Source organism: Mus musculus, chromosome 4 (genome assembly GCF_000001635.26).
Source record: "Mus musculus strain C57BL/6J chromosome 4, GRCm38.p6 C57BL/6J".
In the NCBI taxonomy this organism is placed as follows: domain Eukaryota; kingdom Metazoa; phylum Chordata; class Mammalia; order Rodentia; family Muridae; genus Mus; species Mus musculus.
In genome coordinates, this window is record NC_000070.6 from 15,908,202 (window position 1) to 15,936,023 (window position 27,822).

At 41.3% G+C, this 27,822-nt stretch overlaps 1 protein-coding gene and 1 pseudogene across 1 annotated transcript in view; both read right to left on the reverse strand.

The window, feature by feature from the left end:
- Positions 1-3,380: 3,380 nt before the first annotated feature.
- Positions 3,381-3,432, reverse strand: Gm26148 (annotated as a pseudogene).
- Positions 3,433-9,038: 5,606 nt separating this feature from the next.
- The window catches only part of Decr1 (2,4-dienoyl CoA reductase 1, mitochondrial), a 28,138-nt gene continuing 9,354 nt past the window's right edge, over positions 9,039-27,822 (reverse strand). Inside the window, exons 2-10 of the mRNA NM_026172.4 lie at positions 24,692-24,894; positions 22,924-22,981; positions 22,713-22,799; positions 21,526-21,673; positions 16,053-16,152; positions 14,284-14,356; positions 11,631-11,777; positions 10,993-11,055; positions 9,039-10,893 (exon numbers count right to left, since the gene is read on the reverse strand). Coding sequence (NP_080448.1) covers positions 10,834-10,893; positions 10,993-11,055; positions 11,631-11,777; positions 14,284-14,356; positions 16,053-16,152; positions 21,526-21,673; positions 22,713-22,799; positions 22,924-22,981; positions 24,692-24,894 — 939 coding nt within the window. The 3' untranslated portion in view covers positions 9,039-10,833. The remainder of the gene's footprint in view (positions 10,894-10,992; positions 11,056-11,630; positions 11,778-14,283; positions 14,357-16,052; positions 16,153-21,525; positions 21,674-22,712; positions 22,800-22,923; positions 22,982-24,691; positions 24,895-27,822) is intronic.

The window sequence follows — 27,822 nt, forward strand, 5'->3', positions numbered from 1 at the left end:
CCTCCTGGACCATTAGCTGGAAAAGCAGAGAGCCTGAGAGTCTCGTCAAAGACTTCTGCTGCTGCACATTTCTCTTACTCAAAGTCAATTGTGCTCTTACTGCATCAGGTTACACAAGAAACACTGGAAACAATGACTGTCGCTCTATCTTGAGACACTAAAATTTTTACATGGCAATTGTGAGTGACACTTACCAATAACCCTGCTTCAGTTGACAGTGTTAAAGCTTTCATCAGTGAAATGAAAGGATGTGGACCAAAAGTACCAAGAGAGTGAGTGGCCATGATCATTCTTAGAGCAACACCTTGATGTAGTGCACAGCCCAAGGGTGGCCACTCTGTTGATTCATGAATAGTTTTCTTTCATAAAAAGCTTAGTAGGGGAAATTCTCATGATCTTTCTTTGGATCCCCCTCTGCCATGCTTGCAACCTTTGGCCCTTTGTTCATCTCTCATAATAACATGTAATAATTAGAACATTCAGTGATTTAAAAAAAGTACACAAGCTCATACAAGTCAAAAAATTTAAATACCTCACTATCAACAGATAAAACACAAAATTCTTAAGTATAGAAATATAATCATACTCATATGCTAGCCAAGCACTCTAACATAAAGCCAAACCGCTCAATACATCTTATGTGAACTATGATATGTTTCTTATTAAGTAGGTAAATATTTTTTGTTGATAGCAGACATTTCAGTACTCAGGGGTTATAAATACATGTACATGTTTGGAACAAATGTGTGAAAATGGTTTATCATGCTAAAGCTGCCTAACCTTTGATCAATATGGGGAAACTGGGTAGATGGTACAAATGGTTAAAATGATTGCCACCGAATCATAGGGGGCAAAGTAAGGTGTTCTGCTTTGTAATCCAGTATGGAAAACAGAGGCAGGCAGATCCCTGCACTCCCTGGCCAGACAGCCTAGATTAAAAGACAAACACCAGGTCCAATGCAGGGACCCTACTTCAAAAACAAGGTGGATCATTCTTGTGGAATAAAACTTAAAGTTGTTCTCTGGCCCCCACAAACACATGTGCTTTCATAAGGTATACCTATACCTCTGCATATAATCACACACACTCACACACATGCATTCACACATGCACACACACATACATATACACATAATTTCTAATAATCTATCATGAAGAACACTTCAAATTATAAATATAATTTATATATTAAAAAGGATCTGTTATATTTGCAACACTGGGAAAATGTTGTATGATCACAGTTATATGTGCATATCACAAAGGTGAACATTTAATGATTTTTTTTTAAAAAAAGTACTCAAGCTGATACAAGTCAAAAAATGTAAATACCTCACTATCAACAGATGAAACACAAAATTCTTGAGTACAGAAATATAATCATACTCATATGCTAGCCAAGTATAAAGTAGAGAGTAAATGTTGGTTTCCAGACCCTGGGACAGAGTACAAAGAGATGAAGAGCTGATCATAGGATTTCTGATGGACAGGGGGAATATTTTAAGATCTACTGCACAGCAGAGTGACAATAGTCAATGGTGATGGATAATACATTTCAAAATGGGAAAATAAACTTCAGAAGTCTTACCATAAAAATAATATGGGTCATCCAGACAATAAATGTTTCCTTGCTGGGTTTAAACAACTCCACATAGTGTAAATATATCAATATATTAAATTATTGACCAACAGTGGTGGCCTACACCTTTAATCGCAACATTCAGGAAACAGAGGCAAATGGATCTCTGTGAGTTCAAGGCCAGTATGTTCTACAGAGTGAGTTCCAGAACAGCCAGAGCTACAAAGAAACCCCATCTCAAAAAAAAATCAAATTATATTCATACATATATCCAACTATAATTAATCATTCAAAATAGTAATGATTAAAATCCACTAGCTAAAAAAGAACCATCAATATGCTTAGGGAAGAAATGTTTTAATTACAAAAGAAATTAGTTCTAAGAATGAACAAATTAATACATTTAAACCACAGAATACAGAATCTGATTTATTATGCTGTCACTGGCTGAATTTAACACATGGCTACTTAGAAACTCTAAAGAACTGGGCATGGTGGTGCACACATTTAATCTCGGCACTCTAGACCAACCTGGTCATCATACTGAGTTCCAGGACAGCCAGAACTTCATAGTGAGACCCTGTCTCAAAAATAAAATAAAATGTCTAAAAAGCAAAATAACAACAAAGATGGTAAAGATTTGAGAACAAGGGGTTGGGGCAAGGAGGAAAAAGAATAATTTGGAGACTGGTAACACAACTCGGTTGAGGGATTGTCTAACAGACAGGAATCCCTTGGTTCAGTCCCAGCATGGAAAACATTGAGAATGGTGGTGCCCCACAATCTATCCCTGCACTAGGGAAGTAGCTGTAGGGGGATCAGGCTTGAGGTCTTCCTTGGCTACAGAGCAAGTTGAGGTTTCAAGCTCTTTCTCCCTACATAAAGGGCCAGAAGGCAGACTTAGATTAGGGAAGAACTGATAACTAAAGACTTCTAGGCACTGTTATGATGCTCTGGAACAAGACCTGTGGAACCTACTAGCCAGTTATCTATAGATCATGAACATGATCTAAATCATGAATGTATCTTATCATCATGTTGGTGTCTTCAGTTTTGGAAAAAGGAAAGAATTGGGTCACTATGGAGGAAGTCAATCTATTAATGTCTCAGACAAAATTTCATAAATGATTAACAGGACTACCTACAGAAATGAGTGGAAATATCACCCAAAGGTTGTTAGAAACAGACTGATCAGCTGTGACTCCCCCAAAGGTAGTGATTGTTGTGTGTGTATCTGTATGTGTGTGTGGAAATGTATATGTGTGCTTGTATATGTGCAAGGCAGAAATTGATCCTGGGTGTCTTCCTCTTACGTTCTGAGATACGATCTTACATTGAACCTAGAGTTTCAACAAATGGCTAGTCTGGCTGGCCAGCAACTCCAGGGATCCTCCAGTCTCCACTGCCCCAGTGCTGGGATTACAGGCACATGATTTAGCTCTTTTGGGGAGGGGTGTTGGAGGTCCAAACTCAGGTCTTCACAGTTGCATGCCAGACACTTTCCTAACTGAACTATCTTACCACCACCCTATTTTAATGATTTTTAAGGTCAAAAGGAGAGTAAAACTACAGAGTTTAAATTTTTCCTCAGTTATAATCTAAATTGTTAAAAGAATGGGATGGTTCTTGCACTCTTGCCTTCTTGCTCTTGCTCTCACTCTGTTCTCTTGCCCCTTCCCTCTCTCCCATTCCCCTCCCCCTTCTCTTCTCTTCTCTTGTCTTCTCTTCTCTTCTCTCTCCCCTCCTCCCCTCCCCTCCCCTCCCCTTCCCTCCCCTCCCCCTCCCCCCACTCTCTCTCTCTGTCACCCACTGACACACATGAGATACAGCAGCCACACCTGCAATGCCTCTAGTGTGCTTTGATTTGGTGGTGTTTTGGGTGGTGAGGGTGAGGGTAATTTTGTTTTTCTTAGTTTCAAGAGTTTTGTTGTTGTACTGGGTTTTTGGTTTGGGTTTTTTTTTTAAGATTTTTTTTTCTTTTCATTGTTCACTTCACATCCCAGTACCCCCTCACCCAGATCTTCCCCCTATTACCCCTCCTCTTCTCCTCTGAGAAGGGGGGAGTTTCCTGTATCACTCCAACTCCCACCTCCCCACACTGCAACACTAGGCATATCCTCTCTCATTGAGGCCAGACAAGGCAGCCCAGTTAGGGGAACAGAACCTACAGGCTGACAACAGATTCCACAGGCTGGAACATCCCCTGCTCTAGTTGTTGGGGGACTTGCATGAACACCAAGCTGCATATCTGCTAAATATGTGTGAAGGGAGGCAGGCAGGTAGGTCCAGCCCTTGCTTGCTTTTCCCTTGGTGGTTAAGTCTCTGGAAACCCCCAACTGAGGAAGAATTTAAAGTTGGGTAGGTAAGGACAGGAAGAGAATCTAAAAGGAAGGGGAAGAATATGTTAAAATACATTTAAATTTAAAAATCATTTTAAATAATAAAAAATAAGATATAATTTTAAAAGAGAAAATAAAGTAAAATAAAAAGAAAATGGAAATGAAAGAAAAAGGTGATGCCTTTTTCTCATGTGTTTTGTATTTTTTAAAGTTTTACTACATCTTACTTCTCCCTAAATAACTCCATGAGAAAGCTATCACAATCTAGTATTTTGTTGAATCTCGCCGGCAAGAATTCACTTGGACAACCAGATCCTTCTACGGCAAAGCTTTTATTGCTTACTTCTCAGGAAGACCCCGAACCCAGAAAATGGTGCTGCTTATATAGCCCGCAACGTGACGTTTCAGCACCTGATGTGGCGTGACAGCACCTGATTAGTTGCTCGCCCATCACCCCATTACTACGCCCCGAGATGGGCAGTGACTGGGCGTGAATTCACTCTTGCACTTGCACATAAGGCTTGTTTACTAGTTAGGCGCAGTGGAAGCCAGCGCCATCTTATAATGGCGATTGCTCACGGCACGGCTCTCCACATCTCCCCCTTTTTATTTTATTAAAATTTGAGGCTAGTCTAGGCCTCTGCAGTCATGTCCATCTGCTGTGGCTCCTGTCTTAGGTCATTCCTCCAATATCACAGCCTTTCCTGTCATAGGGTAACCCTATCGCCACTGGGTCCCGTGTCTTAGGTTGGTCTGTACATGAGGAAAGTTGCCCGTCTCTGGATACCGCAGTACTGTGTGACAGTAACTGCCAAATGACCTAGGGCGAACTCTATAAAAGAGGCCAGCCAAAAAACGAATCAGTAAAACTCAGCGAAGTGCAAATGCTGATCAATGAGCATTGAGTCTCTCTCATTCCAGTGCAATGGATCCACAAATCCATGGGACGCAATAACAGAGAACTCAAATGCCATTTTGGTCTTAAGCATGGACAGCCAAATTTCAGGGGAGGCCCCTTGTTCAATGGCTGCAAGTGCTTGAGCAATAACGACCTTGTCACAGTTTTGTTGGGTTCTGAGCTTACAAACCAACCAGAGCATAAACAAAAGTCCACAACAGATGGCAGCAGCAAACAAAACCACCCCCACCCATTCCTTAAAATAAGAAAATGCAGATGAAATCCAGGAGGAGAGACCCTCTGTCAATGACAGGTCCACTCGTGTCGAGTTGATCTTTAGAACAGCCGCTCTCAGGGCCTCAAGGGTCTCATCGAATCTTTCAGACCAATTTCCTGCAAGATACAAAGAAAGCTGCCTAGACAGATTAGACAGAGGTATAGAGAAAAACAGTCTTTAATATCTATGATTATAATCTCCCAATTTTTTGGTAAGGTAGAAAGCAATGACAGTCCTCACTGAACTGGCCCAAACAGGCGCATTTGTGCACTAATTGCTCTGAGATCATGTAATAAGCACCATCTGCCAGATTTTTTTCTTAATTATGAAAATGGGTGTATTCCAGGGTGAGGTAGAGGGCTCTAAATGACCCAAGCGTAGCTGTTCAGAAACCAATCCTGTGGCTGCTTCTAATTTCTCAGAGGAAAGAGGCCATTGAGGAACCCATACAACTTCCTCTGTAATCCATGGTATGGGCATGGAACCCTCAACAGCCGTCTCTAGAAAAAACCCAAACCTTGTCTCTCAGTATTACCTTCCTGAGGGACAGGCTCAAGCCTGCCCTGCTCTCCTTTCCCTAATCCTTTTCCTTCTGTATAGCCCATTTTTCTCATCATGTGAACAGCTTGTGGTGAGTATTCATTAGTCAAGGTCATTCCCATTGCCTGTAAAATATCTCCCCCCCCCCCAGAGATTAACTGGGAGTGGTAAGACATAAGGAATGAATTGTCCCTCTTGACCTTCAGGTGCTTGCCAGCTCAAAGAACGGGAGCTAATAGTGGGGCAGGACTGATAGCCCAGCCCTTGTAAAGAGTGTGATGACTGAGTGACGGGCCAGGATTTTGGCCACCAATGGGAAAAAAACCAATACTTTTGTCTGCTCCTCTATCTAAAATCCTCTTAAATTGTTTCCCTTCTATAACTAACTCTAACTCTAAGGATGGCCTGGAATCTAAAGACATTATTAAGTAAGCAGAATCATTTCCAGTAGAACCAATCCCTCTGGGAGCTTGAGGAATACCAGAGGAGGGAAAACAGCCATGTAGGCTTGGCAAAATTATTAGTTGAGCTATTCTGTCCCCTTGTGATATAGAAAAGACACCTTGAGGACAAGAACAGAGAACCTGAAGTTCCCCTTTATAATCCTGATCTACAACTCCAGGGTGGACAATAAGACCTTGTAAGGTGAGGGAAGCCCGGCCCAAAATTAGGCCGACAATTTCAGATGGCAGAGGCCCCTTATAATCAGTAGGAATTGGCTGTACTCCCAGCTGAGGCATCAGCATGAATCGGGTGGAGGCACAGAGGTACAATCCAGCCGAGCCTTCTGTTGCCCTGCGGACCGTGGTGTCCACTTGTTGCCCATCGGAGTCCCATATGTTTTGGGGCCCTGGGACTTGGGGGCCCAAAACTGGTTTTTTGAAATGCCTACATTCTCATTTTCTACCACTTGAGGGGGCCCTGGCTGCAAGAGCCTGCCTCGTATATCTCTAATTGAGCGACAATCTTTGGCCCAATGTTATCCTTTTCCACACTTAGTACACAACCCTGGCGCTGTCCTTTTTATGGGGGCTCTGCAGTCCTTTTTTAAATGCCCTGGTTTGCCACAATTAAAGCAAAGTTTGAGCTCCGCTGAGTCCGAGCACCTCCGCCCCTGCAGAATGGAGGCTGCCAATCCAGCATTAGTAAGCAGCCCTCCAAGCTCACGGCAAACCTTTAACCAGTCCTGTAACCCCTTACTCTTTCTAGGTGTGATTGCTGATCTGCATTCCTGCGTAGCTTGTTCATAAACCAGATGTTCAATTAAAGGCATCGCTGCCTCCGTCATTCTGGCCACAAAATCTGAGAATGACTCCTGTGCACCCGGGGTGATTTTTGTCAAATGTCCACTCACCTCCCCCTTCCTAGAGAGTGCCTTCCATGGCTTAACAGCAGCAGCTGAGATCTGAGCGTACGCTCCCCAATGATAATCTGTTTGGTTAGCAGCATGCTGTCCCTGACCTGTAAGCAATTCAAACGTCCATGTTCTTTGGTCCCCTTCCATGGTGGCATTGGCCCTTGCCTGCGTCTGGCAGGAGTCCTGCCACAAGGCTTTCCACTCAAGATGCATTCCCATACTGGGGTCTGCAGCTTTTACTACAGTCTGCCAATCACCAGGAGTCATAGCGTGAGTCGCAAGCCTTTCGACTCGTGCTACAGTGAAATTAGCGCTGACTCCATAATTACGGACTGCTTCAGCAAGCTCCTTAATCTGTATATACTCTACCGGAGCGTGAACTCGCCCTCCCTTGGCTCCTTCAAAAACTGGAAATGCCTGTTGCATTTTCCTCTGTTCCTCTTTTGGAATGAATGAGTCTGAATGATACCTCTGCACATAAGGCAGATGTGCACTAGGGCCCTGAAGCCGACAGTCCGGAGGTCGAGCAGCAAGCTGGCTTTCGCCAGCCGCTTTTGGCCTTTTTCTGGACTGATTAGCTTGCATTTTATCTTGCTGGTACCTTTCTCCCTCATAACGAGCTGCTTCCTCCTCCAAGTCCGTTTCCTCAGAGGAGCTAAGTCCTTCATCTGATTCTGAGCTACTAAGAGCTAGCTGCTTAAACTCATCTAGTGGCGGGTATAGGTTCCTTCTCCTAGGGACCTCCGCTGATTGATCTTTCTTATTCTCTTTTTCCTTCTCCTTCCTTCCAAACTCACCCCAGGTATTCTTCCCCTACATTATCTTTTCCTCGGGTTCAAGACCCATGGAAAGGCCTGTATGCTTAATTGGTGCACCATGTGTCCTCTTTGCTCCCAATCTCTCTCCCCGCTCTACCTCTGATAGACTGTCTTGAATTTCATCCAGAATTTTCTGCCCTGCCTTAACCACTTGTTGACATTCCTCGTCCTTTAAGCACGATCTTCTCAGCTTCCACAACGGCATGGTTCCTGCTTTAAGTTTGCCCTTCTCCAGTTCCCCAACTAAATCTCCCTTGAGTTTCTCCCAAGAGGGGATAGTTAAGGACCCTGAGCAAGCAAACCACAGTGCTATGCGATATACTTCTTTTACAAGCCTTCTAGTGTCTTGGTGGCGACTTTCAAGCCACGCTGCCTCAGGACCGACCGTAAGGCGGTTACCACAAAGTGGGAGGCCCCCATGCTATCTTCTTGCCTTTTTCTAACTGTGCCTGACCTCAACTGAACACCAGTTAGCAATTCCACCAGTGGAAACACTACGCAATCAAAAAGAAAAGGAACGAGCCCTGTGAAAAGGAACAGAAAGGCTTCTAACGCTGGAGAAAGTTCAAGGCCAGACATACCTTGTAAAGCTGTAAAGTCCCGTAGTTCTGAACCCGCCCCGTGAAATGGGGGTCTCCTATCAGCGCCTGGTGATAATATATTCCCGGGTTTCTCGGCACCACTTCTCGACTGAGCTAGTATCTCGCTGGCAAGAATTCACTTGGACAACCAGATCCTTCTACGGCAAAGCTTTTATTGCTTACTTTTCAGGAAGATCCCGAACCCAGAAAATGGTGCTGCTTATATAGCCCGCAGCATGACGTTTCAGCACCTGATTAGTTGCTTGCCCATCACCCCATTACTATGCCCTGAAATGGGCAGTGACTGGGCGTGAATTCACTCTTGTATTTGCGCATAAGGCTTATTTACTAGTTAGGCGCAGTAGAAGCCAGCCCATCTTATAATGGCAATTGCTCACGGCACGGCTCTCCACAGTTGAAGAAAATAGGGGATGAAGAAATGGCTGGGAGCATGTGCTGCTCTTGTGGAAGACTCCAGTTCACCCACATGGGAGGCAGGTAGCTCTCAATGACATGTAACTCAGCTCCGGACCCGATGCCTAGCCTGCGTCCTCCGTGCACCCAAACACACGTGTGCAGACACACATATATACATAAAATAATGAAGAAAAAACAAGGAAGGAAAGAGATGATGCAACCTCTACAAGATTATACAACTGCCGAAAAGTTTTTAATGTCGAAGATGTATTGACACGTTTAAAGCAGCAGATGGGGATGAGGGGAAGGAAGCAAAGCCGTGGGGTAGTTGTTGGCACTAAGGATGTGCGGGAAAAGCATCTTAGAACAGTCCAGTGGACAAGAGTGACTCTCAAAGGCCTTGTTCCAAACCCAAACGATGGCACTGTGGTTGTGTTTACTGAACAACAAACATCATTTATGACACAATTAACTGTCAATGTACAGTTACCATACAGGTCTTACACATAACAAACAGAAACTCTACATTCTTGCATAGATCTATTCATGAGGTAATAAAAACTGCTTCCTGTTATAGCACAGAGGACAATGGTGGCGGTCAGTGTAGTGAACATGCTGTAAGAGGTTGCTCTGAAAGCCAAATGGACTTTCTAAAAGCACAGGCTCAATTCTAACTCTGGAGGCTTAAGACTGTGGCTTTCTTATTTGGTTCTCAAAAGTGCAAGATTATAGTCCAAATAAAAAATATATATTAGTAAGATACAAAAATATTTTATAGCCTTCATGAGTCTCTACTTACAGAAATCCTTGACTGCTATCTCATATTACTATATTTGTTAACTTTGAAAGCAATGTAAATTACCCCTTTCCCAACATCTAAATCCCATGTAATACTTATCCCAATGTCTTCAATACAATTATTTTAGAACTCTGAAATTTCCATTAGCTAGTATCAAGAGCCAAGTACTATCAGTTATTCTGTATTCAATAAAGCATCTGCTATGATATACAATCTCCTAACACACTAAGGCTGAATTAATACAGAGCTACAAAGAAGATAATTCACAAGTCTAAATGAAAACAGAATATACTGAGACTCAATATAGCGCCTCTCATTTCTAGGCCCCATGCCATAGGCACGGTGTGATGTGTCCCTCACAGGTTACCTCCACTCCTAAGCTTCTTCTATTTCACCAGATCACAGAAGCCTACTCCTGTTTCCATTTTCCACCTTTCCACACATATTTCAGTACTATCAAAGCTTTTTCAACACACCAACCAGAGGCACTACAGGTGGAGAATGGCTGCTGTGGGAAGGGCGTCATAGGCCTCAGCCCCCGTCCTGAAGGAAAAGACCTCACACCCAAGCCAATGGAAGCAACCCTGAAAGTACAAGAAGACTGATAGGGAGAAGAAAGGGTTCCATGGGAGAGGAAAGGGTATAAAGGAGAACAATGAGAGAGTGTAAAACAATCGAGCCATTTATATACATGGTCGAGGTTGTGTGTACATTATGTACACACACACACACACACACACACACGTACACATGTGCTGGGGTGGGGTATGCATGTGTAGCAGGCACTTTGAAGAGTTGGTTCTACCCTACAGAGCAGGGCCTTGAGATTGAACTCAGTTCAACTGGCTTAGCAACAAGCATCTTTCACCTTTATCTACTGCGAAACAACACAAGAATAATTTGAAAAAGAAAAAAAAAAATCTTTGCCCCTTTTTGTTTTTCACGTGTTTTAAAGAAAAGATATCCTGTCCAATTTACCCTTCAATACAGAGTGGCCACCCCTGACCTGGCACACTGTTTGCACGTGGCAAACATCGACCATTTTTTAGGGCTGAGGTGCAACTCAGAGATAGAAAATGAGCAGAGCAGACACTCTGGGTTTGATCCTCAGAACTACAGAAATCATCAAGCAAACAATTTATTAACCCCCAAGACAAGTGGAAGACCACGGTCCATCTGTAGCACTCTAGTCCCTAACTTTAGTGTTTCACAGATGAAGTTGTGGTCATCTTAGGAGCCTTTTGTCTTCCTGATGAGCCCTTCGATTATATCCCACTCCTCCTTGGTGACCTGATGGAAGGAAACAAAGTCAATTTAACTGGGTCTACTGATGGTTTAAATAAGCCCAGTATCCCAGCCTGTAATAGTGTATGAACCAAATGGCATTACCTTCTTTAGAGAGTTGAATTCACCTGACAGAAATACTTCCTCTCCACCGTCAAATCTAATGACCTGGAAAAGATACCACAAACCCCTTCACTCCTTTTGAAAAGTCTCTCAACCGTTATCCATCTTCACATCCCAACTAAATGTAATCTCCTCAGTGGTCTCAATTAGAGCTCACATTTTGAAAGATAAGGCCGGGCATGGTGGCGCATGCCTTTAATCCCAGCACTTGGGAGGCAGAGGCAGGCGGATTTCTGAGTTCGAGGCCAGCCTGGTCTACAAAGTGAGTGCCAGGACAGCCAGGGCTACACAGAGAAGCCCTGTCTCGAAAAACCAAAAAAAAAATTTTTGAAAGATAAAACTGAGATACAATCTGAACTTATTTTTTCTGCTTAGAATGCTCTTTTCCAACAAAATTCTACCCAATTTAAAGATCAAACAATGTCTAACAAGGCAACTTGCACTTAATAAAATTAATTTGTCAAGGAATAAATGTTTAGGATGAGTAATGTGTAAATATTTTATATTGTTTGCAACTAACTAAATATTTTAAAATCATATCCATAGTCAGCGTTATTAGGATTGACTCCAAAATACAGCTCCTCCCACCCCCAAAAAGGTGAAGACACAGCAATGCTTACTGCTCCATTAATCCAAGAGGCATAATCACTGCATAGGAAAGTGGCCAGATTTGCAAGTTCCTCCATAGTTCCCAGACGACCACAGGGGATTCTGTCAATCATCTCCTTCTCAAATCTTCCAGTCGGGTCCAAACGGCTAAAGGCTCCCTTAGCAACAAAAGAGAAAAGTTAGATTTGTGTATCTGTATGTATGTGTGATCAGGTGTGTATGCATGAATGTGTTTTATTTCTCAATTTTACATAAAATTCAGCTGTACTATAGCGTGATGCTTACAGCTTAGACATGGTTAAAAAAAAAAAAAAACACTGTCACCAAAATTTTCACATTCACTGTCAGCCAAAATGGGTCATTTTCCCTAACTCTACCCTTGAAAAGGAAAAAGCATCTAGCAAGAATGTAAACTTGTTACCTTAGTTTTTAATTTCTCCTACCTTAGCAAGTCATTATTTAAAAAATCAAATGAGCAAGCAATATACCCAAAAGAGCTCTGAGATTACATTGAATGCGTGAGACAGAGGGTTGTTATTTCATTCAATAAACACAGAAAAGCAATTCAAATATGCAATGTTTGAGAGAAGTTACTCTATTCTCTTTTCTTTAAAAATAAAAACAGAAAGGTAAACCATGTGAGAACAAGGGAGCAGGGACCACACTGGTCAGTGTCTGGGGCTGTGATGTACAGACACAGCAAGGTGAGGTCAACTCTTTCGGACTCCTAAAAACAAGGGTCCGTAACACAGGAGAGGGCACGCCCTGGAGGTGCTGGGTGAGCCTGCAGTTCTCCCAAGGCAGCAGAGACTAATAGCAGCAGCTCATACAACCTTCATGCCATCAGACCTTGCCAGAAAAGCTCTGGGCTTAAGTTTCCCCTTTTGTTCTTTAAAATAAATTACCTAATAGTTGGAAACACCCCATATTCTCACTTCTCCACTACACACTCCTTCTTGGGAGACTCTCTGACATAAATGTTCTAGCATCTTTCCCAATACCTTTGCATATAATGAGCACACAAAAAATACAATGTAGGGTCTGAAGAGATGGCTAGCAGCTACGAGCACGTGTTGCTCTTGCATAGGACCAAGTTCATTTCCCAGCACCTCCATGGTGGTTCACGGCCATCCCTATCTCCAATTGGAGGGGATTCACTGCTCTCTTCTGACCTCTGTAGCACCAAGCATGCCTGTGGTACACTGATGTGCATGCAGATACACATGTGCACTCACACACTCTCTCTCTCTCACACACACACACACACACACACATACACACACACACACACACAAACTAAATTTAAAAAGTAAAGAAAAAGAGAAAAAGAAGGCAAACAAATACATGAAGGAGATGATCTCTTGTAATCACTGACATCCAGGAAAGAAGCTGTTGCAAATACAGCTCTTCTGGGTTAGTGTGCAACAGAGGGCACTGAGTCATGTGCTTTGGCTTTTAGGTAGTTTTGAATTTGACTCTTATTAATGTATATATATGTATATACATATATATATATATATACATCCAATTTTCATTCACTTTGGTACCTTTCCTTTGCATTTTCTATCTTTTAAATTAATAAATTAATAAATAAACTGACAGTAAAATTTCCATTCTAAAATTTAATACCACCTACTACTAAATGAATATACCTTGGTATGGTTTTTATGTAATTTTCTGGGTTTTCAAAGTTGCATCTCAAGAATTACACATTCTGGCTTTACAAGAAAATAAATGATATTTAAGAGTGGAGTCATGAGGGGGATGATGTTAGAGTGAAGCTATCAGGAGATGATGTGAGAGTGAAGCCATCAGGAGATGATATAAGAGTGAATCCATTAGGACATGATGTGAGAGCAGAAATGTGTGGCCATTCTAAATGATGTCCAGAAAAGTGGTGACTGGAAGCTGTCATGGGCGTCTGAAAGGTTAAAGACATTGGTGAGGTGCACTCCTCCAGAGGGAATTTTAACCAGATGTAGAGTCAGAGACAAGCATAACTGGCTGAAAGTGAAGAGGCACAGGCAATGTTTCAAAGACAACATTCCTGAAAGCCTTCCTCTCAGATTTTTAGAGGTCCTTGTAAGCTACAGATACACTGACATTGCCACAACTTAAAAATAAGACTATAAGAGCCATGAGACTTCTAAAACATGCAAACATTGGGCGGGAAGGGCAGCTCAATGGTTAAGAGCACTGGCTGCTCATCCAGATACCCAGGCTTCTATTTCCAACAACCACATGGCAGCACACAACCACCTGGAACTCCAATTCCAGGGTATTCAGTGCCCTTTTCTTCCTCCACAGGCACTTGGAAATGGTGCACAGTCAAATATGAAGGTAACACACCCATACACATGAAATACATTTTTAAATAGGTAAAAAAAAAAAATAAGAAATGCAGGGCAATAACATACTTATGGTAACAGATATTAATCACTAAAATGTCAAAACTGATGACATAAGTAGCCATGAATATGAAGACACTGGTCACATTACCAGTACTTAATACTGGATAATTGCAAAGACTCTCTCCCTACAACAAGGGTTTTGGATACAGGAATCCCTGGAAAGTCCCCACACAGCAATGAGAATGCACATCCATCACTCTTTCATTCTTTAATCCTTCACACACGGTGTTATAATATGCCAAATAAAACGTACTTTGGTTTTGATAGGTCCTGGCTGAATTATGTTGAAACGCATTCCATATCTACCCCATTCAGCTGCAAGTGACCTAAAAATTAAAAGAGATAAAATGCCGAAAATTAAAGTACTCAGAGTGGATTCTAAAACAGTGTACTGTATGTTCAAACATGAATAACCAGGGTTAACTGCACACTCAATGCCTCCCAGAAATCACACACCATCAGGTGTTACTATTATTACTCCCTGTGTTACAAACTGAGATGCAGGAAAATTAAACGATTTTTCTTAATTTTTGCTAACCTGTCAACCTCTAGGTCACAGTTGCATCTTTACTTCCTCTATTACACAAGTTAACACATTTCAGTGTCCTTAGTCACTATAGCTACTATCTACAATTTACACAAGAAATCTAATATGCTGGGCATAATGACACACACCTTTAATCCCAGCTCTTAGGAGAGTCAGGTAGGTGGGTTTCTATGAGTTCAAAGCCAACTAGGTTTACATGTGAACTTCAGGCTCATCCCTACCACCTTCTGCAGCTCGAGCTTACAGTTACAAAGGGCATGACCTTTCCTTATTGCCTATGCTCTGGATCACAATGTCCGTAGGTACTATCACAAGTACATCAACTGAACAAGAGATGGATTACACAGTTAATTAAAATAGAAACACAGCCTTGTTTAACTAGGTTTTAACATAATTGTTGAACTGGGCTTCAAAGGAAATGAGACTCAAGCAAAATCTTGAATGTCCTAAATGAAAATACATTGTTAAGAGTGAACATGGAACCTGTTTAGAAATGGCACTTGACAGTCTAGTTTTCAACAGTAGATTTTATAGATTGTACTGGCATGTTTCTTCTGTGTGTATATTTATACATATATGGACTTAACCCAGTTGCAAAGGGAGAGTGAAGCTACCTTAAAAGATACAAATAATCTGAATAAGGAGATAAGACAGGAAGGGAAGAAGCCAGAAAGAACTAAAGCAGACAAGGAAGCATAATGGGAGCCGAAATGAAGCTAAGAGCAATGCATTAGGATGTCTTATGTCTGGGGGCTGGAGAGATGGCTCAGGGGTTACGAAGGTCCTGAGTTCAATTCCTAGCACCCACATCACAACTCACAGCTCTATGATGCTGTCGTCTGTTGTGCAGATGTACATGCACACTAAGCACCCATACACATAAATAAATCTTTTTAAAAATGTTTTATGTAGCCAGATGTGGTGGCACAAGTCCTTATACCTAGCACTGTGTAGGGAGGCACAGGTAGAGAGATCTCTGTGAGTTCGAGGCCAGCCTGGTCTACAGAGTGAGTTCCACGACAGACAACCAGGGGCTGTGTAAGGAAACCCAGTTTCAACACCTGTCCCTGTCCCTCCCCCAAAAGTGTTTTATGTAATGGCAAATTTGCATCCTCTTACCATGACCCAGTGAATAAGGCAGCCTAGTCAGGCATGGAGTTTGAAATGCCTGTGAGAAACCACATACTATTTCCTCACAAGTGCAACTGATTTTAGTACAAAACCCAGTAAAATGTTCCCTCCTAAGAGGTTTAGAGAAGGAAAAGTTTTTAACATAATAATAATGACCTTAAAATACGGGTAATTTTGCAACAGATAAAATTCAGTAAGAGAGTATCAGTCAAAGTCCAGGTCGGTAAAATCATTGCCACGGCACAGGAACACGTGGCCAGACATAGCTTGCTCCACATCAGGCTTCCTCTTGACCAGAGAACTTTATCTATTTTTGGCAACACAATTAACTCAGTAGTGCTCACTTATTCATGGCTTCCACGCCTGATTTGGCTGAAGAACTTGGCATTACAAAGCCTGATCCACTCTCAGCATAGATGGTAGTGATGGCAAGAAACGCAGCTCCTAGAAAGTTAAAGGACGTGGTTATCAGCATTGCAGCTACTTCAGTGCACAGCCGGGAAACATGACAGGCACAAATGAGGTCCCGAGTAAAAAGGAATCACAAAATCTAGAGGACCTATTCTTGTTTTTAAGTTTACTAGCCTTCATCACTGAAAGAGTAACCTAAGAAAAGTGTATCGTCTTACTCCTGGTCTTAATGTCTGTAGAAGTTTGATTATGCTTGGTCCATGGGAAATGGTACTATTAGATGGTATGGCCTGATTGGAAGAGGTGTAGGCTTGTTAGAGGAAGTGTGTCACTGTGGAAGTGGGGCTTTGAGGTCACACACACACACACACACACACACACACACACTCAAGCACGGCCAGTGAGATCTAGGGCATCCTCCCGGCTGCCTGCAGAAGACAGTCCCCTTCTGCTGCCTGCAGATCAAGATGTAGAAATCTTGGCTCCTCCAGCACCATGTCTGCCTATACACTGCCATGCTTCTCACCATGATGATAATGGACTGAACCTCTGAAACTGTAAGCCAGCCCCAATTAAATGTTTGCCTTTATAAAAAGTTGCCTTGGGCTGGAGAGATGGCTCAGCCATTAAAGGTTAGGCTCACAACCAAAAATATAAAAGTTGCCTTGGCCACAGGGTCTCTTCACAGCAATGAAACCCTAAGACACTGTTTTTGGGATGGCCAGTCTGCACTATCTGCAATTCTTTACCTAGTCTGTCAATACAAAGACCGAAATTTAAGAGACACATTCCATGGCCAAGAATATCTTCAATATAAAGAAATCAGAATTAAATTATCAAGGACTTCTACCTCTAGCCATGATGGACTCTTATACATCACTATAACTGTGCAAGAGATACAGATCCTGTCACTGCCGGCCACCTTACAGCAGGTAGAGAAGGAACGGCATCATGATATGATAAGCCTAACAGCATCTTAGAATTTCTGGCTGAGAAGCGGCTCTGAGAAGGGAAGTGCACAGGAACAGGGCTCGAGCACTTTTCATAGAGTCTCCCTGAGTGTGTGCTGATTCCCCATTGTGAAACCGAGGAAAAGTGCCCATGGAATCTAGAAAAAGGCAACTGCTATCACAGCACTGAACTGGACGGTGTCTCTAAAGGCTCACAAAGGGCTGGGAGACGGAGAGGCGGCAAGCTTCCTAACTGGCATCCAAAGCCTTCGGCAGTCAGCTCAGAAGAATCATACTGAAGGGCTAAGTTAGACTCAAAGGAAAGCTACTATACCCACCCAAATAAACTTTACAAATGAGTTGTAAAATGATCATGTACTCAGAGTAACTGCTTCCTCATGTAAGATGTAACACTTCAAAGGAAAACTCAAAAGCCAGGCTTTGTGCTCACACTGAATTAGAAACGTGGGCAAACCCAATTAATAGAGTCAAAACATGACCAGCAGATACAATTAGCATGGAATGACCTTTGTAACAGTACGATAAACTTGATAAAAAAGATTTCAAAGAAACATGTTAAAAGAGTTCAAGGAAGGCCATTATATAAGCATGTGGGTAAAGGAGCCTGTTACCAAGCCTGACAACCAGCGTTCAACCAACCCCTGGAACCCACAGAGTAGAAAGGGAGAAGCTGATTCTGAAAGTTGTCCTTTGACCTCACTCACTCATTGCATCCAAACACACACACACACACACACACACACACACACGCATACAAATAAGTAAAATGAAATACTAAAAATAATTAAAAATACCAAAATAGAAACAACATATACAGCAGAAAATATAATATCTGAAATTTTAAAATTAAAGGAAGGAGCTTAGCTGTGGAAGATCTTCAATGAAGGCACAATAAAAACTACCGAGTACAAAGGTCACAGGGGAAACAGTTAAAAATAAGCCAAAGACTGGAACATGGAATATGGGGCATTCGAGTAGAATTTATGTATAACTGGAGATCTGGAAGGAAGAAATATAGACTGAAAAAAAATCTAAGTTGGTAGAAAAAAAAAAACTATAAATTACAGTTTCTAGGAGAAAAACAAATGCCAAGAGGGGTGAACAGAAGGCAGAAACTGTAAAGGCAAGCAATGGGCCACCAGGACAGGGAGGACAAAGTAGCTTAGGGAGTATCTTCACCGAGCCCTCATCAGGGGCCACGGGAAAACAGTGACACCTTTAAGATTCTGAATCAAAAATCTCGTCAACTTTGAATTCCCAAACCAACAACAACAACAAAAAGTCCTGAAACTGAAGGTGCTGCCTCCAGCTCCCTCAATGCGAGAGTTCACAGCCCCTAATCTGCATCAGATAAAGTTAAAGCTTTAGCCTTGAGTTAATATTAGACAGAAACTCAGGTGGACAGAAGGATGACTGACACACCAGACATGTGGACAAACTGAAAGCATGCTCTCCTGGAATCAATTTCCTAAACTGACTATAAAGTTAGAGTCCAAAGTGACACCACACACAGACGGAGCGGCTGTGTCTGGGACATGGCAGAGTCTGGCTCAGTAACCTGAGTGCACTAAAAGTTGGAAGAGTGCTCTGGGTTACAAGAAACCTGATTTTCTACTTCTTAAACAGATATAATACTAGATATGAAAAAACTGTAAGTTCAATGTCTTAAAAGTATGATAAAACATACTTGCATGTTTTACAAAACTCATTTTAATCACTGTATCTTGGAAAGTGAGGTCTGGTGGTGCACACCTATAACCCCCCACTTTCAAGGCTGAGGCAAAAGCTGAAGGGTAGCCTGGGCTACATAATAAAACACTGCCTCAAACAACAGGAGGAAAGAAGGGATGAAGTGCTTTAAACTTGAAGGACCACAAAGAAAGCATTTTAGAGATCTTCCTCTCCTGCATATCATTAAGATTCTTACTGTCAGCCATATCTGAAAACAGAAACAACACTCGGCTCAGCCCCGAGAGTGTGGGGTGAGGAGGGTCCTGGAGGGTCCCTTGATGATATGCAAATAAGCAGGCTTCTGTTCGCCGTTCTCACATCTACATACACATCGAACTCTGCCTTTCAGATCTCTAAAATCGGTTTGTCTGCAAAATGTCCTTGTGTGAAAGACAAGGGGTGTGGATACTTAGTGGCCCCAGAGATCAGTACAGGGACAAGCAATTCCAGGCACATTTCTTTTTTAGTTATTCATAGCTGCTAACGTTGTATCACCGAATCTGTGCCTCAACTCTAGCTATTCTGCCCTCACCCCTCAACCCCACTTCTGTGCCGATCTCTACCCTGTCAGAAGCAAGAGTGCACTGGAAGCTGGTGTCCTCATCTTCACTGGACAGTTAGTCCATGACACTCCTAATCGACCTCCTAGGTGTTGGACTGCCTACATATTTTTGCTGAAGGATTACATGCATCCCATAAACCAACATCCAGGCTTACCCACATTGGCATGCTCGAGAGATCACAAGCACTTGAGACCCTCAACTGGTAATGAGGTACCAGCTTAGACACACAGAATTCAGAGTCTCCAACCCAGGACCCAGAATGTCAGGTCACAGGCTCAAAGGACAGGAAACTTGGAAGGACAGAAATGGGCCTCCTTCTTTTAAAGAGTCTTAACCTAATGCATTTATAATGAAGCAATAGAATTTTAATCCAATGTGAGGAGTAAAAATAGACTGAAGTCTGTGTTAAAATGAAAGACAATGAGAAGTGAGTCAGAAAACTAAAGATCCTAAGGATGAGCAAGGAAGAAATAAGAGATAATGAAGCAGAGAAAGAAAGTATCATGGAGACAGAAAGAAACAGAAAACCAAAAATGAAGAGTCTACAGGAGAAGGAGAAAGAAACAGGCAGGATCAGAAATTAGAGAGAGCATGAAAGAAAGAAAGAAAGAAAGAAAGAAAGAAAGAAAGAAAGAAAGAAAGAAAGAAAGAAAGGAGGAAAGAAAGAAAGGAGGAAAGAAAGGAAGAAAGGAAGGAGGAAAGGAAGGAAGAAAGGAAGGAAGAAAGAAGGAAAGAAAGAAAACAGAGAGAGAGAGCAGCAGGCAGGCAGAAGTCAGCTGACAATTCCAACTCCTTTCTCAAGTCTATCGATCTTTCTGGGGAAAAAAAATGAATCAGTAATAAAATAACAGTGTCACAAAAGTCCAGATCCAAATCACAGCTTCTTTGCTTATAGTGGAGAGATGGGTAAAGAATTATGCTGAGTGCTGAAGAAAGGAAGTCTCCATCTGTTGCAAAGTTGTTTCTATATTGATGCTAATTCTCCTTCCTCAAGAGGGGCTGCCCTGATGAGGAGCAGATCATACTCAGGTGATTCCATGTGGACCTCCCCCATGCTGACTGGTCAAACAAAGGTTAGAGTCTGTGATTGGGCAGTGGAAAGGAAAGGAGGGGCTGGAGGTTTTAGAGAGGAAGGAGAGAGAGAAACAGGAAGAAAGAAGAGGTGGAAGGAAGGAGTAGAACCATGTGGCCTGGAGGAACTGCATATAGCAAGGGATCTCATAGCTGTGGAATAGTGTAGTGGTATATCTACCCAATATAGGTGTGCAGCTTATAAATGCTATAACTAAGCTGTGTGTTCTTTACACAGGTTTATTAGGATTGGAGATTTACAGAAACATTCTTTCATCTATCTATCTATCTATCTATCTATCTATCTATCTATCCCTTTCTCTGTGTATGCTAAGTATATATAGGTATTACACACTCTTTATTTATATAGACATAAATCATAATAAAGATATTGGTCAGTCAGGACAAAAATGTTCTAGTTATGTTCTTTCAAATCTAGTCTCTTTGTGGTGTTCTTGATCTCTCATATGTTTACAATCTCAGAGATGTCACCTACAAACAAACTATTCACCCCAGCTAAAAACCTTCCTCTCATAAGTTCTGCTGCTACTAGCTTTGAAACCTTCCCTCCCTTACCACCCACACCATCTTTCCATATGCCCAAAAGAAAAACAACATCAAACTCGCCAACACCCAGTGCAGACAGGGATATTTTACAGAAAATCACCTTCTTCACAAGTAACTTCAATGGACTCTGACTTCCTATTTTGTTGCAGGGGACTTACCCAGTCGTGTGACAAGCCACCTCCCCACAATTGTTTCCTACTTCCTCTGCTCTTCTCTATCCACATCGATTCTTTATTATTCTCTAAACACATCTGTCCTTCCTCTCTACCAGGTCTCTATCGAGGTAAAAATAGATTGGAGTCTGTGTTAAAATGAAAGATAATAATGATTAGTGAGTCAGCCACAGGAAGAAAGAGTCGCTCCCATCTCTGAGTTTCCAAATGCCCTTGAAATGTGTTTACTTACTAAGTCTTCTACCACAGCCCTGGTAAACATGGATCTTCATGCTAATGAGATGTACACGTGCGGAACCCAACAAACACAGGAGGAATGAACAGACATACCTTTCTGTGCTTTAATTAGCTGCTTTCCAATTTCTAGTGTCACATAGGCTGTGCCATTGAGAACTATGTCAGTTATGGTCTTCCAGCCATTGGGAGTCAGTCTCTCACTGGGGGAAATGAAGTTCCCTGCCGCGTTGTTTATCACCACCTGAAATAAAGGAAGCAAGTTGTCAGCGAGCACCTCGGAACCTCCTTCAGCCAGGGAGCAAAGCCACTAGACTCCCTTGGCTTTTATGTTTCTGGAGTCTGTAAAAATGACCTGTGTTATTTTCCAGTCTCGGAATTCCCAATCCTGTTAAATTAGTGTAGACTACAGAGACAAGGAAAGTAGGTAAGCTTACTTACCATGTAACTACATTTTACTTTGAATAACCACAAGATGCCTTTGAGAGAGCTTTGCTGGTGCATACCTGTAATCCCAGCATTTGGAAGGCAGAGACAAGAGGACTGAGAACTAAAAGCAGCCCAGGGGTACATAAGAGGTTCAGGCCAGCTTGTGGTACATGGAGAAGCAACCCCTGTCACACTCCACCCACAGACACAAAGCATCAAATAAAACTGCCTTTTAAGTTATGCTGTGCTTTATATGTTTTAAGTAATGAACTTCACTGGCGGCCTGGTTTCCTCACTCCCAGGGAAAGATCTGCTGGGCTCTGCAGCAGCTTCAGTGTTAGGGGGTCTCTGAAACAGTGTTTAACAGAGGAGAGTGTTCTCTTTGAGACTATTGGAAGAGATAGGCTTCCTCTCACAAATGAGCCACGTAACAGCAAAGTACTCATTACCTCTCAGGTCCAGGAAGCAGAAGTGTGGTATTTCTGACAGTTTCCCTAGTTTGTGCCATTCTTTTCCACTGGGAAATACTGACAGTTATCAGGAAAAGCTAACCCAACCCAACCTATCACTAAAACCTGCTAATGTGCTCTTAGGTAACTCCTCTTGCTATTGTATAATCTCATTAAATGAAGTATAATAAAGTTTGGTATGTGACTATAGATGTGTTTTTTTAAGTATTCCTGTACAGTAATGGCATATAAGTCCACCTCATCTTTTCTTTGCTTTAAACAGAGCCGGCTTTTCCCCTCAGTGGCTCTCGCTCATTCTAACAGCTCATTCCCCCTGTGCATCCTGGTGATGTTCTCAGAATCAAAGCCCTGTGCTTTGAAAGGCCTCAGCCTCGTTACACTTACATCCGGATGCCCTGCAACTTTGATCAGTTCCAGCACTGTGTTATGTACCATATCAGGATCTCGAACATCACACCGAATCGCATGAACCTGCAAAATGATGAAGAAGAAAAAACTCAGCCATTTCCAGGCTTCCTAAACCAAAACCACAAACAAACTACATACATATGTTATAGTCCCCATGTCAGATTTAAAGGGCTGCTGCTAAATATACCTTGTTTCCAGTTTTAGAAGAAATCTCTTCTGCAGTCGCTTTCAAAACATCAATATTTCTAGAGATAAGCAGAGGGAACTTCACATGAGTACTAAGATGCTTTTATATTTTTCTGTTTTGTTCTCTAAGCTAAAGAACATAGACAACTGACAGTTTAAAGAAAAACATTTCTGTGAAAGTATAAAATTTATACTTACTTGAAAAATCTGGTTGATTAATTTCATTTTCTAAAAGTTAAATTGAAATATACCTGTGTAGAGCAATTTTAATGCAGCAACACGGTTGCTCTGGATTAGAGACTGGCTTAGCTGGAATACAGACACACTCTGAGTATACAATTTTAATCACAAACAATGATGTCTAATTGAGGGACAGACAATGTGAGAAATCAGAGAAAGATTTGACAGGATGGAATACACCCAACTCTAACAAGCAGAGCCCAGGAAGGAGAGGGGACTTAAGAGATCAGTGCAGGGTGGTGGGGGTGGGGAAGCAGTTTTTACTGGGACAGTTTTACAGAGATAGACTGCAGAGAGAGCAAGCTAGACACAGGTGAAGACAGAATGAGCCAGAAATTGCTAGTGTTAATTTGTGGGCAAGCAGAGCAATTCAGTGAGAAGCTGAGAGAAGTCAGATTGAATCAGTCAGCTTGGAGAGGAGTTTGAGCCAGAACTGCTGAGTGGAACCAGCCAGCCAGACTTCAGAAAGAGCTGGAAAGGGTGAGCCCATTCAGCAGGAAGCCTCCGCCATGATGATTACATCAGGCAAGTAAAGGTTACTTTTACATAGCTGAAATTAACTTATGAAATTAGTCACTTTTATATAGCACTATCTACATATCAAATTACTTAGGAAGGTTTTGTTTTGTCTTAAAAAACAGGAACTTATGTAATTCTGTCTTCAACTCTCTATTTATTAGACTGTGTGATCTTGAATCCTTCATCCTCCTGCCTCTATCTCCCATGCACTAGGGTTACAGATATGTGCAACTACACCTGACTTACTTATTAATTTAAATTATTTCCTTTATTGGAATCATTATATTCATTCTTCAACCAAAGAAATGTATTCGTGTTACAATACACATGGTTTTCAGATTAAATTTATGAGTTTGGATAACTCTACGTGATCAGTCTTACATCCTTGAAAGAAAACAAAACACAACACACCATAAATGTCAACTGTATAGCATTAAAGTAAAAATAATATTTTAAAATTCTTACACATTACAACAATAAGAACATAATAAACATTCTGTCCAATGTGCATTTGTGAAGGACAGACTACTAACTGTCTTTGAGGTGACTACTGGGGCAAAAATTTTAACAAGGATCTAAAGATTCAGATTTCATAGTTGGTAGCAGGATATGCCCACATAAGAACTTCTGCCTGTGTGGCTTTATATCCATCACAATATGCATTTTGAGATTCTTGTCCACCATAAAACAACCATAAGGGTTGCATCTGTTATTCTAGTATGAGGTTAATTATCAATTAAATTAGTAAGGAGTCCTTACTCCAACAGATATCAAAACCACTTCAATGAAGTCCTTTTAAACTCCACCTTCATATTCAGAAAATGAAAACTGCAAACACCATTAGTTTTATAACCGCCACTATTTTTAACAAATCAAATTGCATCTGAAGTTGTCCAAGGAGGTTTATTTACTCTATCTACAGAATATGTTATATAAGATGCAATCAGATAGCCATGTTTTTAATACTGTGACACAGGTAGTTTCTTCACAGCCTCTCAGGTGACACTTACCTGCTGGCTATCACACACTGGGCACCCAGGGTAGACAAGAAAGTTGTCATTGCCTTGCCAAGGCCAGTCCCTCCTCCAGTAATGAAAGCCACTTTTCCTTGAAAAGCATCAGGTGGTAGCATAGGCTTTAAAACGGGCTGGAAGAATTTAGACTGTGGAGCATCTTTGCTTTGATACAGTGTTTTTGTTCCAAAGCTGAAAAACTAAAAAGGAAAAAAAGAAAAAAAAAAAAACAGTTGAGACCTGTTCTCCTGCATATTTACAAAAGGGAAGAAATCTTCTAACTATCCATTATTGCATTTAAGAATTTTTTCTAAATGATTAACTATATTAAGTGAATAAGTAGTATACTGAGGTGGTTTAAAAAGCATGGGCTGCAGAGCTTAGACAATATAGGAAAGAAATTCCTCCATAGTCATTTAAACATTTAGTAAGTTCTTAAATTTCTTTGTGCCTTAGTTTCTTCATCCATAAAAACGAGACCAACAAAAGCATCTCCATAGGCCACATAAGGATTTCGCACGTTGTTGTAAGTAAAATAACTACAGTAACACTTAACCCGAGGAAGCAGTGCACAGTACTCTGTATAAATGGTAGCATTATCATTTGCAGGTGTTATGTTTACATTCAAGTTTAAAGAGTGATACAGCTTGTGGGGCAATGGTAGTGTACACCTTTAATCCCAGCAGGAGGCAGAAGTAGATCAGAGTTCGAGGTCAGCCTGGCTCTACAGAGTTAAGTTCCAGGACAGCCAGGGCTACACAGAGAAACCCTGTCTCAAAAAAACATATAATAATATTAATAATAATGATAATATAATACAGTTGGGAGAATAGTGTGTACACAGCAGAGGTTCAGGCGTGCTAGGTCATCCTCAGACACATAGCAAGTTTGAGGCCAACGTGGGTTATTTGAGATACTCTTTCTCAACTCTCAACTCACAAACAGCTTTTTTGGTTTTTGTCTTTTAAAAGGATATTTGATATAGGTAGTGGTGGTGCATGCCTTTAATCCCAGCATTCACTTGGGAGGCAGAGGCAGGCAGGTCTCTATGAGTTCAAGGCCAGCCTGATCTACAAAGCTAGCTCTAGAATAGCCAAGGGGACACAGAGAAACCGTGTCTTGGGCCAAACAAACAAACAAACAAAACAAAAACAAAAACATATTTGAGCCAGGCTGTGGCACATACCTGTGACTCAGGGGGCTGAGGCAGGAGGATTACAAGTTCAAGGCCAAAGTGGGCCACATAACACAATCTATTAACAAAAGGATAATTTAGATGAAAATCTCATTTTGTCTTTGAATTACTGAAAATAATTGTGGTAGTTTAAATGAAAATGGTCCCAGAGCTGATTAGGAACTGGCACTATTAGGAGGTGTGTTCTTGTTTTAGTAGGTGCAGCCTTATTGGAGAATGTGTCACTGGAATTTGAGCTACACATCTGAAGTACAGGCCAGCCCCAATTAAATGTTTTTCTTTATAAGAGTTATGTGGTCACAGTGTGTCTTCACAACAATAAAAAACCCCAAGACAACAATTATTTTTAAACGCTTTATAGAGTTTATCAAATGCCTTTTTTAATGCCAAAAAAAAAATAGAGCAGGTAAAATGTTCTTGCTAACTTAAAATGAAAGTCAAATAATTCAAATTAACTTAAACATACTTCTTTTTGCTTAGCTTTATTTTTACAGTTTAAAAATTACTTGTGAAAAGTACTGTTATTCTCAAACATTTTGATTATAAAAGCAAACGTCAAGTGTGGAATAAAACACAGAGTAACAATCAACACTCATTTAGTGGCTACTATGATGGGCTAGGATTATATACCAAGCCATGTGAGCACCACAGCCATGTGCAACAGGTATTACTTTTGCCTCACAGCAAAGCAGAGGCTCAAAGACATTACAAACATTGACACAGCTGCAGGATCAAATTCAGACCTAAGCTGGAGAACTCTGGAGCCCACTTCTAAAACACCCCAACACACTGCCTCTGGCTACCACTAAGTTCTTCTCAAGCTTCATTAATACACCAGGAAAGGATATGACATTTCCCCCAAAAGACAGGTCATGGTTGCAAGACCGAATTTCTAGATCTATCATTACCTGCTAGAGTTTTTCTGTATGCTATTTGGCTGTCATCAGAGATCCATGGTATCTACAAATCACTCCCAAAGAAACGATTAGGATTGTGAACAAAGACTTAAAAAAAAATTCTGTCCAACTGAATTTATACAAGATATTGTTTCTCGTGGTGCAAGAGCTTCTTAATTACAAAAAAAAAAATGTTTATTGGTGGGGATGTAGCTTACTGTCAGAGTACTGCACAGCAAGCATAAAGTTCAATTCAATGGCCAACACTATACAGAAAAGTAGGTTTGGTAGGGCACGCTTGTAACCTCGGTACCACAGACATACAGGCTCGGGATGAAACGTTCAGGGTCATCTTCAAATGCATAATAAGTCTAAATCTACCTGGTCTCAATTAAAAAAAAAAAATACAGTCAGGACAAAGACAAGAAGAAAATAGCAGTAAGCAGTAAGCTATTTGGTACCTGACCATGCTTCCTGTAGATAACAGCATTAATGCAAATTTTGTTGTCATATTCATTTGCACACTAGGAAACGGAAACTCTAAAAGGCCGAATAACCTACTTTTGAAAATATTAAGGAAACCAGAGAGATTTCATCATTCTGCTAATAACTACCCGTAAAGCCAGCTACGGGCAATCTGACTCTGTCTTCATGATATGAAGCAGCCCTAACATATGGGATACCCTCACACAGATGCATAGATAAAAATTTTAAGATAAATAAAATAAATCTGTAATAAATAATAAGCGAAGACTTGACTCAAATCCAAGATGTGTCTGGCTTCGGTCTCTCCTGTACTCGGTTATTATCTCTAATCTTGAATATTTTTTTCTTTTCTATTAGTGTTAAGTATCTTCAAAATCTACTGGGCGAGTCCAATCTTATTTAATAATCAGGTGAAATCATCACCAAAGGTCAAGTTTTGCAAAACTGGTTATGCCTCATCTTCATCATAATTGAATATTGACAACACTATATTTTCTCTCACTGTGTACCTTTTTCACCATGAAACAATAACACAGGCAACCTACAATCAT